The sequence below is a fragment of the Protopterus annectens genome, chromosome 15.part0 (assembly GCF_019279795.1).
Source record: "Protopterus annectens isolate FY-2018-M chromosome 15.part0, PAN1.0, whole genome shotgun sequence".
Taxonomy (NCBI): domain Eukaryota; kingdom Metazoa; phylum Chordata; order Ceratodontiformes; family Protopteridae; genus Protopterus; species Protopterus annectens.
The window spans coordinates 594,960,562-594,977,842 of NC_056749.1; the positions used below are offsets into that span (position 1 = coordinate 594,960,562).

Sequence of the window (17,281 nt, forward strand, 5' to 3'; positions counted from 1 at the left end):
GGAAGGATGTACAAAACAACCGTGCAGATATTCTTAGATGAGTTAAGTTTTAGAAATGTTATAAGGATTTCGGCTGTGCAGAATTTTGGAATAGTCTTTGATTATTGGGGAAACTATCAGTTGTTAGGGAAAATTAGGGCTATTCCACCACCTTTTTTATGTGCTCTGTCTACTCTGATAATGCTGCAACCGGGGGGGGGGGGGGGGGGTTCAGTTATCTTTTATTTCTGCTTTTAGCCAAGTCTCTGTAATAGCAAGGATGTCAGGGTTAAGAGTGTGTTAACCAGGCATGAAAGAGTCCCAGTTTGTTGCACATGCTCTTGACATTAAGAGTGATAAGTTTTAGTAGAGAGAGAGAAATCTCTCTTTCCATTACAAAAACGGCTTTACTAATCCTAAATTGATATCAATTTAGTTCAGTCAAAACTGACAGATCAGGAGTCAGTATGTGCAGGATTCCTACAATAACACTTCTGCGTTTACCTGGCCCATATTTGATTATCAATTAAATTGCAACATTATGTGAGCTATTCATCTGTAAAACACTAGAAGTCTGCTTTTGAGACAAGCACCCTTACAACTAGTTTCATAGGTTCATAGGTAGGTACTAGGCTATCGGCCCTAGGGCCCATACAAGTCTAGCCAAAAAATGTACCCTGGCTTTCGCCACCCAAGAAAATTATTTTCCTGTGCCCCTGTCGAGCAGAGCCACAGAAGTGATCCCCGGGGTGAATTTCCTATTACCCATCCAATCATCAAGATTTTTCTTGAAGAGTGCTAATGAGGAGCTCTGTTTGACATAGATAAGTAGTCTGTTCCAGAGTATGGGAAGTCTCTGGGACAGGAATCTATCCCTCCAGCATGTTCTGTTTATTGTGGTGACAAGGTTAAGGTCCCTAGAGCGTGTAGCTCGGAGGGATTGGGATTTCTTTAAGTGGAGCATGTCCAACAGCTCTGGGTTTGACATAGCTTTGTATGTTAGGCAGAGATCGCCCCTGAGTAGGCGATATGCGATGGAGTAAAGCTGTAGATTTTTGAGACTGTCTGCGTAGGGCATATGTTTGAGGCCAGTAATCCTCTTTGTGAGGTATTTCTGTGGTATTTCCAGTTGTTTTAGATGTCTTGTGAGGTACATACCAAAAGGGGCATTGTACTCTATAATGGGTCTAATGAGTGATGAGTAGAGGGGAACAATGACCTCTTTTTTTCTGGATGAGAAACCTTTTGTGATGAGATGAGCCATGTAGAAGGACTTCCTGACCACTGTGGCGATGTGATTATCAAAGGAGAGACTACTGTCCACCTGTGTCCCAAGGTCTCATCATATTTTCGGCATTAAGTAGACTACCAGCTATGTGGTAGTTCATGGGTACAGAGTTTTTACCAAAGGGGATGACGATACACTTTTTGGCATTGAGCTTCAGGCCATGGCTTTGACACCAGGTATCTGTCTCATTGAGGCCCTTTTGTAGTCTGTCCACATCGTTAGGAGTTTCGATTATGGCTCCTAGTTTGCAATCATCTGCAAACTTTGTTAGCCAAAGACCTTCTTGTGTTGACCTGCACTTCAGAGAAGTAGATACCAAACAGGAGAGGACCCAGGACTGAACCCTGTGGTACTCCACTTGTCACTGGTCTGATGTCAGATTTGTAATCTGCTACTTTCACAGTGTGGGTTCTGTCCATGAGCCAGTTGGCAACCCATCTTGTGACATAGGTATTTATACCTAGTTTAGTGAGCTTATCTATAGTTCCAGAGTGGGGGATGGTGTCGAAAGCCTTGGCGAGATCTAGATAAGCTGTGTGAACCATTTTACCCTCATCTATGGCTTTGGTGACTGCTTCAAAGAAGTCAATCAGGTTTAGGAGACATGATCTGCCTTTTACAAATCCAAACTGAGTAGGGTCCAGAGTTTGGAGATTATCAATGTCTTTGTTTATGAGTTTCATGATGATACGTTCCATGGCCTTGCAGACCAGGCTCATCAGGCTAATGGGGCGGTAGTTCCCGGGGTCCTTTGTGGCTCCCCCTTTGTGGAGTGGGATAACTGTCACGGTGCGCCATTCAGTGGGTACAAAGCCTGAGGTGAGGCTATGATTGAACATAGTACTTAGGTAGGGTGCCAGTTCATTCTGTAGTTCGTGTAGAACGCAGCCTGGGATATTGTCAGGTCCCATGGATGCTGTGTTCTTGGCTTTGGAGAGTGTGTTTTTTACCTGTGCAGCCGTGATTATAGGAACTTTGCATTCTTCAGGTATAGAGATGGGTCCTCTAGGGGGTGAGAGGGGGGTAAAGTTAGCACTAAACCTACCTGCTAGGATGTTGGCAATATCAGTTGGTTCTGTATATTTAGTGCCATTATGCTGTAACTCAGAGCATATCTGATTGTTCCCATTTGGATTCTTGACATAGCTATAAAATGCTTTGTGGCTGTCTTTAGAGTCAGTGGCAATTTTGTTTTCATAACTAGCTTTGGAGGATTTTATGAGAGATCTCAGCTTCTTACTGAGGTTGACCAGGAAGTTCCTCCAGTCATGGGATTTTACTCTTTTTTGCAAGAGTTTCTTTCTCCTGTTGTAGAGTTTGTTTATGGCAGAGGTCCACCAGATTGGCTTCCTTTTTTTGGGGGGATAACATCTTGGTTCTATTAGGGATAGCATGATCCATACACTCGTGTAAGTGCTTATAAAGTGCATTTGTGTAGGATTCGGCAGTCATACCTCTATTGTCCATCTGCATGGGTGTCATGAAGTTTGCCACTTCTGTCTTAGGAAGTGTAAAGTTGGCTTTTGAGAAGTTTTTTATGATGGTTTCCCTAATTGGGACGGGGGGGGTTGGATGTGGATGTCTAGGCTGATTAGCTTGTGGTCGGATCTGACCAACGAGGAATTGACCTCTGGTGTGGAACACCAGTTTCCCATGTTGGTAATGACCAGGTCTAGGATATTGCTGCCCCTGGTGGGGGTGTGAATAAGTTGATCCAAGGCGTTGGAATTTATGAATTCTAGAAAACGTTGAGCAAGAGTTGGTACATGAGTAGTTTTCCCAGTTAATGGTGGGGTAATTGAAATCGCCCATTATTAGGGTGTTGGGTTGTACCCTAATACTTTCCAGTGTATCAAGAAATGAGGAGTGTGAATCCTGGGGCATGGTGGGGGGTCTGTAGCAAGCTACAATTTGAATTGCGGTCTTGCCCAGAGTTAGTTGCACTTGGATAATCTCGGATGCATTATGCTGTGCAACTAGCCTGGAGGTATGGATATCCTTAATGAATATGGACACGCCTCCACCTTTAGTGCTTCTTTCTGGGTTAGGTGGCCAAAAGGTGTGGTATGAATTGAAGCCTGGTAATGCAGGGGTGCTCTCTGGAGCTTTGAACCAGGTCTCTGTCACTGCACATATGTCAATGTTCTCCATTTTAAGGTGTGTCTCAAGTGAGTGCATTTTGAGGTTTAGACTTCTAGCATTGAGTAGCATTACCCTCAGATTTTGCTTGCTTGTACCTGTTACGGTGGTGAATTTGCCATATGAACCTTGCCTAAAAAGGCACTATAGGGGTTGCAAGAGTCTTAGCCAGTATCCGGAATCCTAGAGGCGACAGGTGCAGGCCATCTCTGGCAAAGCATCGTGGACTGTCAATCATGTCATCCCAGGCAGACAAATACTGGATAGAACCTGTGTAGCTATACTTTGGAATGCAATGCTTTTCTGGAAGAGTTGTATTTACAAGTTATAGCTAACAAGTACACTTTCACTTAAGGATTATCTTAAGAGTGTCACAACTCTAATTTTAATATCATAAGTAAAATACATCGGCTGCAGTTTACTCAGCTTCTGTTGCCTCCATTTTTTATATTCTGTGAAATGCACCGTTACAGATATTTCAGTAGTTAACTTATTTAACTTCAAAATACTGTTTATTCAGGCTTTCTTTTCAGACAACAAATTTTCAGCAGTGACATCACTTCACAGTTTGATGCTTCTAACAATAACTGCACCTACCACTAACCATATAGTAATCTGGTGATATGTTGCTGATATAATGTACAAAGAAATACTCTTATCTGACAACCCTAATGGAGCTGAAACAAAAATTGCTTCATGGGGACACATATGATGCGTTATTACATGAAAGAACCTTTTAAAGCTACAGGAGTATACAATGAATTCAACTCACCAGATGCCAGACAGGAACTTTCATTTCACTGAAGATGTGACAAGCATTTGTAGTGACTGAGCTGACATTTGCACACCAGAAGATAGAAAACAGCCATGGCTTGTCAATGACAAAGAGGTTCACTAAAACCTTCTTCTGGAGATAGTCTCTGAAAGGATGGGGACAAAACAAGGCATTTTAAAACACATTTAAAAAGGGACTCTGGTACAGTAAAGGTGCATAAAAGTACAAGTCCAGTAAAATTACATTACTTCTTTTAGAAACATGCTTTCACCTCTACTACACATTACACGCTAAGTTTGGTGACAAGACTTAAAACTTTCTTAGAAAACATTAAGACATTTCTTCTTATTCTGGTTCTTTTTTCCATATTGCCTGATGGCCATCAGCTTTCCACCTGCACCTCTCAACCTGTAAGCACAAGAAATCTGGACAAAACCAAAAATAAAAGGGGGAGGGTTAAAAGGCCCAAAAACAGGGACAGATTTTTTTTAAAGATTGCTCTTATAAACTTAGAAAGTTAATATCCCAAAAGGTTTTGCATTAGTATGCATTTTCTGAAGGATACGATGACTGAAACTCAAATATTTGTTATTTAGTGATACTAATCCTCAATGATTTTCCAGAAAAAAAAACAGAAATTTTGTGAGGAACAGACTAAAAATAAGGGGCAAAAATCTGGACAGTTGAGAGGTATGTCTCCTCCTAAGGGATCATTATTCAAGTATCCATGTTAATTTCTGCTTGCCCTAAAACACTTTCATCCTTGAATGAGTATTATTCACACAGTGTTAGGGCTATGATCCATGCAGGATTATGCATATGCATTTATCCTGGTACTACAGAATGCACACTAACTGGTGAGGGCTCACCCTGGCCTTCATGCTTCGTGTTGTATAACTAGCTTCCAGTTGCCAGTCGTGTTGCCAAGTGGGGCTGTCTTCCTTGCCTCAGGATGAGTCACCGACTTCCATCTTCCCAGGACAGGTCCTTCAATGCTCAGGTCACCAAGGCCGTAATTAGAGATTTATGCCTCTACACCACAGATCTGGTTTCATCAAGCATTTTTCCTTCTACAGACTACACATAGATCAAATAAAAGATTTGGTTGTCAGCTGTAGTTATTCACATAGAATTAGGGCGGCCATGGTGGTGCAGCGGTTAGCATTGCCACCTCACAGCAAGAGGTTCTCCAGTTCAATTCTCGGCTGAGGTGTCTTCTGTGCGGAGTCTGCATGTCCTCCCTGTGGTCGCGTGGGTTTCCTCCGGGTGCTCAGGTTTCCTCCCACATCCCAAAGACATGCAGTAGGTGGATTGGACACTCTAAATTGGCCCTAGGTGTGAGAGAGTGTGTGTGTGTGTGTGTATGTGTGTGTGTGTGTGTGTGTGTGTGTGTGTGTGTGTGTGTGTGTGTGTGTGTGTGTGTGTGTGTACACCTTCTGTAGAAGGTTGGGCGCCGGGCTGGCAACTCAACACCATAAAACTCCACTTCCAATCATGAGCGGACAGATGATCCGCTGTGGCGACCCCTAACCGGGAAAAAGCTGAAAAAAGAAGATGAAGTTATTCACATAGAATTGTAGCGCAGCAATGGTTGGTAAAACATGGTTAGTCAATAAAATGAAGACAAGTGAGATATTGAAAAACTGGAAATAAAGGCACTTAATTTTCAAACACATTATGAAAACTATTATATGGTGCCCAGGTGAGCGTGAGCAAGGAACAGCAGTCACTTGTGGAGATGTAAAGCAGGATGCTTCCCTACATCTAGACAATGAAAATACATTATACTCATGAGATACAGATAAGGCTATGAGCTGGGTTGTGGAGTGAAAACTTTACTAGTAAATATAAATGCAGACTCATAGCTGTAACCATTATTCAACATTCATGTCAAAAACTGCTCACATTTTTGTTTGATGTCCATCATTCTTGTAATTAAATATCACAAATGTTTGTGTGGTTTGGAGGGTGTCTTACAGGGCAAATGCATTATCACCTTTTGGTCTGCAAAGAAACCATTGGTTCTGAGTCTAAAAATGACAATTTTCATAGTCATAGCAGCATTCAGTGGAGCAAGGACAAATATCAACAGAATCAGGCACAAATCCAGAAATGATCAGGGATACTTTTAAAATATTAGTACTACTAACTTGAGACACTCACAAAATATGAGAATATGAATTAATATACATTTTCTGAAATAAAAGGAGCCTTATCTGCAATTACTATCATTATTTAAGTGTAATTCACCACCTTTTCTCCAAAAGTCACCAGTTTTAGGATTAAGAGGGCAGAGCTAAAATTTCAGTCAAAATCAGGGACAGTTGAGAGGTATGCTCACAGTTACTGCATACTGTGGCAACAGTTATGCTGCTCAGTTTGAAGTGAACTGCTCAGCAGGGCTGTGATCGTCTGTCTTCACCAAAATAAAAACTATCTTCTGATATTGGGACTTTGCAAATTAGTATGCTCTGGACACTTCAACAAAAAGATAACTGTAAAAACAAAATCTTCATGTCTGTCAAGAAAATGGATTTTTCTGTTGTGAATGCAAAATCTAAATTTGCTACTTTGCAGAACAAAAAGGAAAGCCTGCATTACGGCCTGTATCTCAGGAATGTTTGTCCTCAAGCACATAGCCGTTCTTTTCCGTAACGTCCCAGTATAGCCTCACCTGATGGCTCCTTCTCCCTGCATCCTAATGAACAAAATGCTCATCCAGTTCAAACCTGTTTCTGAAAAGACGACACCTCCACTGATGTTACATTCCTCCCATCTCAGGAAAAAAAAAATTCAAAATCAAGCTATGCTTCTTGTACCATGACTGGGACAGGAAGTACATAATACGGAGCCAATGAGTCCAGAACAGTATTTAACCCATCAGAACACATGGCATCATTCTCCAAAGGAACATATGACAAAGTGCCAATGAAAACAAAGAAGGTGAAGCTTGCCTGAAGTTACAGCACTCCATTTCATGACAAGAACTAATAAGGGTGGTACCACAGCAAAATAGATCAGGGTGTGGTTGGATAAGGAGACCAATTCCATCACCCAGTCATTGGTTGCCAAATCCAGTAAGAATATCAACTCACGAGTGTCAAAAATGATGGCTTTCAGAGGTAAACATCTGAATAGACTCAAAGTCCTTCATAATAACAAAGGAATTTTTTAGTCAGGGTTATTCAGCCACTCACCTAAATGTCAAAATTACCAGCAGCCAACAAGGTTATGGTAGCACAGCTGACGGTCACTTAGAAAGTCAGGGAACATTTGAAGGAATGTTCTTACAGAACTGGATAGAGTTTATTCCTCTACCCATGACATATTCAAAGGTACTAATACTTTTACTTTCATCTTGAATTTCACTTGAAATTCAGTCATAAAACAAGCAACTAACCCTCCCCTAATCTTATGCCCTCTAGGGCACTGAATAATAGTCATGGCTCAAGGCACAGCTACTGCTAGCATGGAGCTAAAGTTCTTATCTAACCAATGCCTCCATTAAAATGCAAGGCCAACATCATGCAACAGTGTGAGGCAGTCCTAGGTGCGTTGTGCATTGACCTTGCTTTCTTATATAGGCCATATACAGGGACTGCAGGATAGGTCCTACAAACAAGAACCCTGGGCACACTACAGAAAATGGGTGCACAAACTGCAACATGCTGTTTTATTCCAGGGCAGGGAAAACAGGCCTCTATACCTACCAAGGGACTGCACTTAGAACTTTCCAGAAAACCTACCCCAACGTCTACATTGAATGCTCTGAATGTGGACTATCACATTTCTTGAAAGTACTAGGAGTTCCTCTCTCTCTGAGTTAATTCCAGTTTCACAAGCTTATTTGCTGCGAGTTATTCCTGTCAGAAACCAGAACTTAGGTAGGCAGATGTAACAAAGATCCAGAATATCACAAAGTCATCCTTGCCATAAGAAATTCATACTGTAGAAATATGTGAAATCATAATGCAAAACCAGATATAAAAAATACATAGATGTCAGATAAACAGGTACAAGATAAAATGCTAATAAATAAAAATTGCACAAGTCATATAAGCAAGAGCAAAAGGCAGTGTTAATAACTAAGAAAAGATAAAGAATCAACATTTTAAAAATGTAGAACAAATGAAATAAGGTTTATAGAAAAAAGACAAAAACAATACTGTATAAAATTCAAACTGTCTGGCATAAATATCAGTTCAGGCACTCTAAAAAATGCACTCAGGAATAAAGCTAAAATGGAACACAGCAGTTAAAAAGTAATTGACAACAGAAGTAATCTTAGGATCTTCAGGTCCAGACAGAGTGGAATAAAAGATAAATCCTAGCAGTAACAAGGATTGGTCTACTCAGTGAAAAGCTAAATCAAAAATAAATAAAATGAACGAGGGAGAGATGACGAAGATAGACAGAAAGAAAGAATTACATACACCACACAGAATCATATTTACGTCTGTGCTAGCAAATAGCCACATTCTTGGAAATGGCTCCTTATCAAAACAAAGCCCAGAACAACCAAGAATTAAAAACATACAAATTTAGTGGGAGGATTGATTGGTCTTAAACAAACATGCTTAACATTGACAAAGTATTATTGAGTCACAAAAAAAAATCTAAATTTTTCTGCGCATGTTCCAAGGTTACTTCCCAAAGCATGCAACATTTCAGTTTTTGTAGATTGTGGGTAAGTCCCCAATGTCCCCTGCTAATTTTATATAAAAAAATATTAAAAATATCAGCACAGGCTGAAAAACTCAGAAGATATGTATATAAATATAAAGGAAACGTACAAAATAAGCAATTTATTGATAATCCAAAAAAAGTTTTAGAGAGAATTGGGAAACAAGGCAAAAGGAATTGAAACACCACCAATAAAAGAAGAAATAGATACATTTTGGAGAGATATCTATGAAGATCTTGTGGAACATAAAGATGCTAAATGGACAGAAGATGTAAAAAAAATAAATAAATAAACAAGAAGTTCAAATGTGGCAGGATATGAAATGGGATGAAGTAATGGCCAGAGAGATTGAAACAAAGTTAAAAAAGCTAATTGGAAAACCCCTGGGAAAACCCCAGGCCCAGATGCAGTACCCATCTTCTGGCTAAAAGTATTAACATCTTTACATGAAGATTTAGCCATAACTAATAACTATATGTGCTCCCCAAACAGAGACCAGCCTGGTTAACAACAAGAAAAACAATACTCTTACTTAAGAGTGAACCTAAAAACTACAGACCAATAATTTGTCTTCCAAAGATGTATAAACTATACACTGGAATTGATGCTGACAGAGTTTATAGTCATTTAGAAGAAACTCCACCATGGCAATAGAACAAAAGGGTAATAAAGGAAAGTCATATGGAACAAAGAATCTTTTGTTGTTAAATAAACTCACAATGGAGAACTGTAAAAAGGGGAAGAATCTATGACATGGCTAGACTAGAAAAAAGCATTTCACAGTCCCACATTCATGGACAAAAGACTGCATAAAAATGTATAAGATACACCCTACACTGACTGATTACATTACAGCAACCATGAAACAGTGGCAAACCACTTTGCAGTTAAGCCATGATAAAGGACAAATTATTATTCCAAGGATAAAAATTCAGAGAGGGATATTCCAATGCGACTCTCTGTCACCGCTGCTATTCTGTCTTGCCCTTAACCCATTAAGTTGTCTACTTAACAGATTAAGTCATAGCTACAACTTGGCTCCCAGAAAACAACAAAGTGGAAAGACTTCTCATCTTCTTTTTGTAGATGATTTAAAACTGTTTAGTTCATCAGATGAGGAACTGAAAGCACAACTGCAAGTGGTCAAAATTTTTCAGATGATATAAGAATGTCATTTGGTCTTGATAAATGTGAAAAAGCAACCTTTAAAGCAGGAAAGCTGCAGCACCAAGAAAACATCAGTTTAGAACAAGAATGTGATATAAAAGAACTTGAGCAAGAGAGTGTGTATAAATAATTGGGAACTGACGAAGGATCAACAATAAAACATGAACAAATGTGAATAAAACTTAGGAATATTTTAGAAGACAAATTAATACTGAAAACAGCATTGACATCTAGGAACAAAGTCCAAGCTATAAACCCATTTGCTATTCCTGTCCTAACTTACACTTTTGGAGTGACTGACTGGCCCCAAAAGGTGTTGGCTAGGTTGGACAGGAAAACAAGGATGCTTCATGCTCCTGAAATGAATTATAAATATCAGTGCATACCCAGACTATATATTTCCCATTCTGAAGGAGGTATGGATCTCCTCAAAATTGATTACATGTATAGATCTGCAGTTGTAGGACTGCATACATATCTGCTGACCTCATAAGACCCAAACATAGTGAAAGTTTTAAAACGTGGAAAATAAGTCTAAGATGACTTCCCTGCTTAGTCTAGGAGAAAGACATCAACGTCAAGTAGGAAAGAAAATCAAACCAGAAGTAGATAAAACTCAGGTAGCAAATGAATGTGCCAAAAAACAAAAGAAAGACTATAAGGTAAAGGATCAGATGAGAAGGCAAGAAATGTGGAAAATGCATAAATATAGTTGCAAGTATAGAAAACCCTTGTAACAACCTCATGTTGATCAGGATTGAATGCAGGAATGGTTAAGGACATGTGAATTTAAACCAAAAGATGAAAGGTTAATATTGGTGGGCCAAGATAGTGCATTACGTACAAATTGATTTACAAAGTCCATTGAACATGTGGGAGAAACAGACAAATGTAGGTTTTGTAAAACAGAATTGGAAACGGTTGCATATCTTGCTGTTCATGATATACTAATGGCAGAAGGACTGTATAATGAGAGGCATAGCAATGTGGCAAGACTGTTGCATTGGGAATTGTGCAAACATTATAATACTGAGTAGCTGAGAAGCATTGGAATCAAAGCATTATGGAGAATGATGATATTTATATCACATGCATCACCCATTACTGATGATGTTTATATCACATGCATCACCCATTACTGATGATGTTTATATCACATGCATCACCCATTACTGATGATGTTTATATCACATGCATCACCCATTACTGATGATGTTTATATCACATGCATCACCCATTACTGATGATGTTTATATCACATGCATCACCCATTACTGATGATGTTTATATCACATGCATCACCCATTACTGATGATGTTTATATCACATGCATCACCCATTACTGATGATGTTTATATCACATGCATCGCCCATTATTGATGATGTTTATATCACATGCATCACCCATTATTGATGATGTTTATATCACATGCATCACCCATTACTGATGTTTATATCACATGCATCATCCATTACTGATGATGTTTATATCACATGCATCGCCCATTATTGATGATGTTTATATCACATGCATCGCCCATTATTGATGATGTTTATATCACATGCATCGCCCATTATTGATGATGTTTATATCACATGCATCGCCCATTATTGATGATGTTTATATCACATGCATCGCCCATTATTGATGATGTTTATATCACATGCATCGCCCATTACTGATGATGTTTATATCACATGCATCATCCATTACTGATGATGTTTATATCACATGCATCATCCATTATTGATGATGTTTATATCACATGCATCGCCCATTATTGATGATGTTTATATCACATGCATCGCCCATTATTGATGATGTTTATATCACATGCATCACCCATTACTGATGATGTTTATATCACATGCATCATCCATTATTGATGATGTTTATATCACATGCATCGCCCATTATTGATGATGTTTATATCACATGCATCGCCCATTATTGATGATGTTTATATCACATGCATCACCCATTACTGATGATGTTTATATCACATGCATCATCCATTATTGATGATGTTTATATCACATGCATCGCCCATTATTGATGATGTTTATATCACATGCATCGCCCATTACTGATGATGTTTATATCACATGCATCGCCCATTATTGATGATGTTTATATCACATGCATCACCCATTACTGATGATGTTTATATCACATGCATCATCCATTATTGATGATGTTTATATCACATGCATCGCCCATTATTGATGATGTTTATATCACATGCATCACCCATTATTGATGATGTTTATATCACATGCATCACCCATTATCAACAGTTCAAAAAACAGATGGGAGAAAACCGGTCACAGTAGTCCATAAAAATAAGACAAAAGTAGAATTGGTCACTGAAATTGCTATACCCAGTGACTACAGTGTCTTATGTACAGAGAGAGATGCAAAGTCATAAAATACCAGGATTTGCAGGCAGAAACAAGGGTACTGTGGAGGAAGTATACCCAGACAGCTCCAATAGTAGGAGGAGCAACTGGTCTTATAAAAAATAATTTACAGTCGTACTTGGATATGTTACTGATACATGTAACCCCATACAGATTGCAGAATGAGTCATTACTGGCATATTGTGAGTGCAGTGAAGAGCACTTCTGGCCAACATCAAAGAATGAAACAATATTAATTTTGTGAACTTTAATCATACTTTAACTTAGGGATGGGGTCCATTCCAGTCATGGCATTAGAAACCCAAAAGACTTTGAGAAATTAAAAAACGGATTTTCTTATTGATGTGGACACAAAATGTTAAGTTACTGCCCACATACATTCCCAAATCGTGAACTACAGCATCAACTTTTCAGGGCATATTGTCAATGTGGTAATTTTCCGAGTTGGTTGATTTGCCAAATAATACAATAATGTCCTTTTTGGCATTTAAGTTTAGTTCATGGCTTTGACACCAGTTAGTTATTTTGGGACAAGCCTTCCTGCAGAATGGCTGAGCCATTTTGGGGATTTAGTGACTGCTCCTAACTTGCAGTCATCCACAAACTTTGTCTGACAGAGTCCCTTGGTGTCTGCCTTTATTTCAGAACAGTAGAAGCCTAACAGGAGAGGTCCCAGCACCAATCCCTGTAGGCTTCCACTGGTGATAGGAGAATCTACCACTAAAAGATGACTGATTTTGAATTCTTCGGTCCTAGCTGTGAGCTGGCTGGCAACCATGATGGGTGATGTAGAGGTTTATTCCCAATTCATTAAGCTTCTCCATTATGCCTGAGCAAAGTGTTGTGCCAAAAGCCTTGGCAAGATCTAGGCAGATGGCATGAACTGTCATGTCCTTCTTAAAAAGATCACCAAAGCAGAGGGCAATACATTGAGTAAGCAAGACCTGCTTTTTATGAACCCAAACTGGGACTGCAATGGGTCCAGTGTCTGCAATTTCTTTCTACTTATTGACTAAAACCTTCCCATTTTTCTAGTATAAACTTTGTCCCACTACAATTCTAAATTTATCTGGTTTTGCTTATTATTTTTTACTGCAAAAAAGGAAACAAAATTTAATTTCAAGCAGTCTACATAACTATAACTATGGACATGCTGACAGATGCAGGCCAACACTGCACTGTATATACTTGACTGATACATCTAATCTGTGCACATTACAGAATATATAGTCATCTATTCAGACTTTTTTTGTAAGCACTTAAGACAATTTCTTGTGTTTTTCATTGAAGGCATTACATCTGATTTACTTGTCTGGAAATAAAACTTTCTCATACTTATTATTTTATCCTAAAAATTCATTCTAAGTCACTCACTCTATCTTTTCAGCACTGATGTTATTATAGGGAAAATTGATTCTCTGTGCTTTGTCCCAGACAGGTCCGTCTTTGCCCCCAAAGATCTGCTGGAATCCTGGAGCCATCTGGACAACCTTTTCTCTGTCTTCGTCATGTAGCCAGAGGACCTAATGAGGGATAAGACAGCAATTAGCAGTAGAACAGGAAAACACACAACCCATTCATAAGGACAAACATTTTATGATGTCACTGAACCATTAGTAATGGAAGGGTAATATTAATACTTTTTATTTTAAGGAATTAAGGGATAATGAACAGAAATAAATCATTATACCACCACTGATGGTAATCCCAGACTCTATAGTTCATTCCTCTGCAATGGGATAACTCACGGGATTTCATTGTTTGGCATGAAAGAGGTGTGCAAGAACAAGAAAAGAACGGTAGCATGTGACAAGTTAGAACAGTGCAGAGAAGTGCAGACGTTAGCCCCGTACCTCTTAAATGTCCTTGACTTTGACTCAAATTTTACCTGTGTCCCTCTTAATCCCTCCTAAAACTGGTGACCTTTGAAGGAAAGGTGGTGAACTACACTTAATAAATAATGGCAATAATTAGAGTTATAGACTTATTTTACTTCAAAAAATGTATCTTAAGTCACATTCTCTTATTCTGTCAATGTCCCAAGTTAATAATACTAATATTTTGAAGTGTCCCTGATTTTTTTTTTTCTGGATTTGTCTTGTGTTCTGTTGAAATTTGTCCCTGATTGGTTGAGAGCTATGGTTAGCCCTGTATAATAAAATTCAGTGTAAATGTACAGAATGAGAGATAAGATAATGACAATAAAAATGGAACAGTATTACAAATGTCAGATGCTGTAACTGCATGTGTCAGCTGCTATGAGGAAGCAATGCAAGCTAAATGTACTCTTGAATGGAGGGAGAGAGAGAGAGAGAGAGGTACATTACCAGCACAATTCAAGACGCTGCTTTTTTCTCTAGCTATGCTGCTTGTGAGATGCACCTGGTGTTCTCATCATGGCTGGGGTGGGACTTCTATTCCTGCACAGATATTGGCAAAGTGAGACTTTGAAATGAGAACAACAAAATTTTTCAGAGTCTTCATCAAAATAAAGATAAAATGTTATTAAGAAAATGTGATACAAGAAATAAAGGAGAAAGGGGGCAAGAGAGTATCACATGGAAATGTTTCATCTAGCTATTTTGGTCCTAGCAGTGCTCAGATAACCATTCTTATTGTAAGATACCCAGACCCACAATTTGGGCATGCTCCCAGACTAGGGCTACCTCTGCATAGGGTGGAAACCACACATTCCATGGGCCAAGCAGCAGGAAATGTGCAGTAGCCATGATGCAATGACATCACAGTCCCCTTTTCGGCCTGGAAAAACAGTATAGTGCTTACTTTGCTAAGGTCTGGACAAATATGTATCTCTGCACATGCAATGTGCTTGCCTTATGATTTGAATACATATGCATACAGTATGAAGTTACAGGATCATGCTGTAGGACTTTTTTGTTCTCTCTCCCTGCAAAGGGTAAGCTGGCACCAGGCAATTATCTCCATCCTTCTTGAGGCAGCTATTTCCATGTCAAAGGTCACCTGTTAGACATCTGGGTCATATAAGGACTTTATCCCTCGGCACCACAGAGCTGGACAAGTAAAACGGAGGAATTAACAGAAGTCACACTGGTAACATCTTTCAGAGGAAGACACATAAGTGTAGGGGGCATAAACTGAAGACAGAGGAAGAACATTTCATGAGTAATGTCAAGATGTATTTTCCCGAAAAAGTTTGCTAATGTATGGGTTAACCTTGTTGAGAATGTCCCTTGTTGGAAATGTGCAATCAAAATTCAAGAACTCATGTAAAATATATAAAACATTTCCAGATGAATACAGGAAGAAAAAGACACTGAAAAACAGAAATATATTATCTATTAATAAGCAAAATAGGAAAATATGGGTGGAACAAATGGTCCTTATTATATTCTATACCTCTGATGGAATTCATACCAAACACATTGATGACAAGTGGTAATATTTTGTGCATGTAGTGACAGAGAGTAGAACTTAAATGAAATAGGAGGTAGCTGGTGAGTTAAAAGCTCAGAGGTGCTGCAGGAAGCCACTGGAATACAATGGGGGGGGGGGTCCACTGGGCAAGGCCAGCTCTGTGCACAGTTACAGTATTAAACACAAATCAGTTCCCAGGCTTTTGGAAATTGTAAAAAAACCCATGCCTAAACTACAGAATTCTTAAATTTACTTCATCTGTTACAATCATCACAGTCTATTGTGGACATAAATAAAAAAAAAATCTCTTCCATACAGAAATTCAAAACCAGGAAACCTTGTTTAATTCAAAAATGTAGAAAAACGTCAGGTGTAACTTCTTACACAAAATTCCCAGACGCACAAATAATGGTACAAGTACCTGTAGAAACAATGTAAACTCATATGAGAAGTTTGCATAGGGTATAAAGGTGCATCAAACTCGTAAACACATGAAATATGCAGCCTTGAATCAGTAAGTAAAGACTGAAATAGGTAGTTTTGCATCACTCACTAGAACAAAGATCATTATGGTTTGGAGAAGAAAATTAATAGCTTCACAAACCACACAGGGCAAGCACTTCATTGGAAGGCAGAGGCTGAGACAGTTAAAGAATTTATCATAGAAGCATACATTAAATGTGAGAATGTGGAAAAATAAAGGATACTCTAATTCTCGTCTCATAAAAAAATAGCCCACATTCGTTTCAATTTGGCTTTTTGCCGCCACACTTCAGTTTGTAGAGTAAACGGAGATGTCCAGGCAGCCATTAGAACATGTCTTGCTTTCATGTTGATTCTAGCTAACCAATCTTTATCTTGTATATATCATACTCTGGTACATGATTAAACTCTTGAAAACTAACACAGCCTTGTCTTAAGAGAATAAAGCAATGTGTAATTTTTCAGCAAGTCATTAGTGTATTCTTTGCCAAAATGACTAGCTCTTTTGACAGTTCACAAGGTAATGGAAAAGAGTACTATCCTTGTTCAAATACTAACTAGCTGGATTGTCTATCGGCTGCATAACAAATGCTTTTTATCTTTTTGACCAACTCCATCCTTATAAACCATGTGTTATATATAAGTAAAAGTCCCCAGGCTATACCTGGACTCTGGAGGGTCACTAACAGACTCAAATTATGATTCATTCATCTATCTCATCGTACTGCCCTTATTTATTGGTGTTCTACTCACTCTCACCTTTCTCTACCAGTTCCTTCAGACTTCAAACTGCTAAATGACCTCAGGTTACCTGTGACGTACTCAGGGTTTGATCCTTCTAGGTCAAAGAGATGGTTTAATGTGTCATCTGGGGTGATGCAAGCATTTCTCAGCTGCAAAGTACAACATAAGTTGTGAAAAAATACACCGAAATGTAAACAAATTGACC

The 17,281-nt window shown here is 38.8% G+C and overlaps 1 protein-coding gene across 1 annotated transcript in view; it reads right to left on the reverse strand.

Moving 5' to 3' along the window:
- Positions 1 to 17,281, reverse strand: part of LOC122789941 (glycerophosphoinositol inositolphosphodiesterase GDPD2-like) — a 146,288-nt gene that overhangs the window by 128,402 nt on the left and 605 nt on the right. Inside the window, exons 2-3 of the mRNA XM_044057418.1 lie at positions 13,828 to 13,976; positions 4,179 to 4,326 (exon numbers count right to left, since the gene is read on the reverse strand). Of these exons, the coding sequence (XP_043913353.1) occupies positions 4,179 to 4,326; positions 13,828 to 13,976 (297 nt within the window). The remainder of the gene's footprint in view (positions 1 to 4,178; positions 4,327 to 13,827; positions 13,977 to 17,281) is intronic.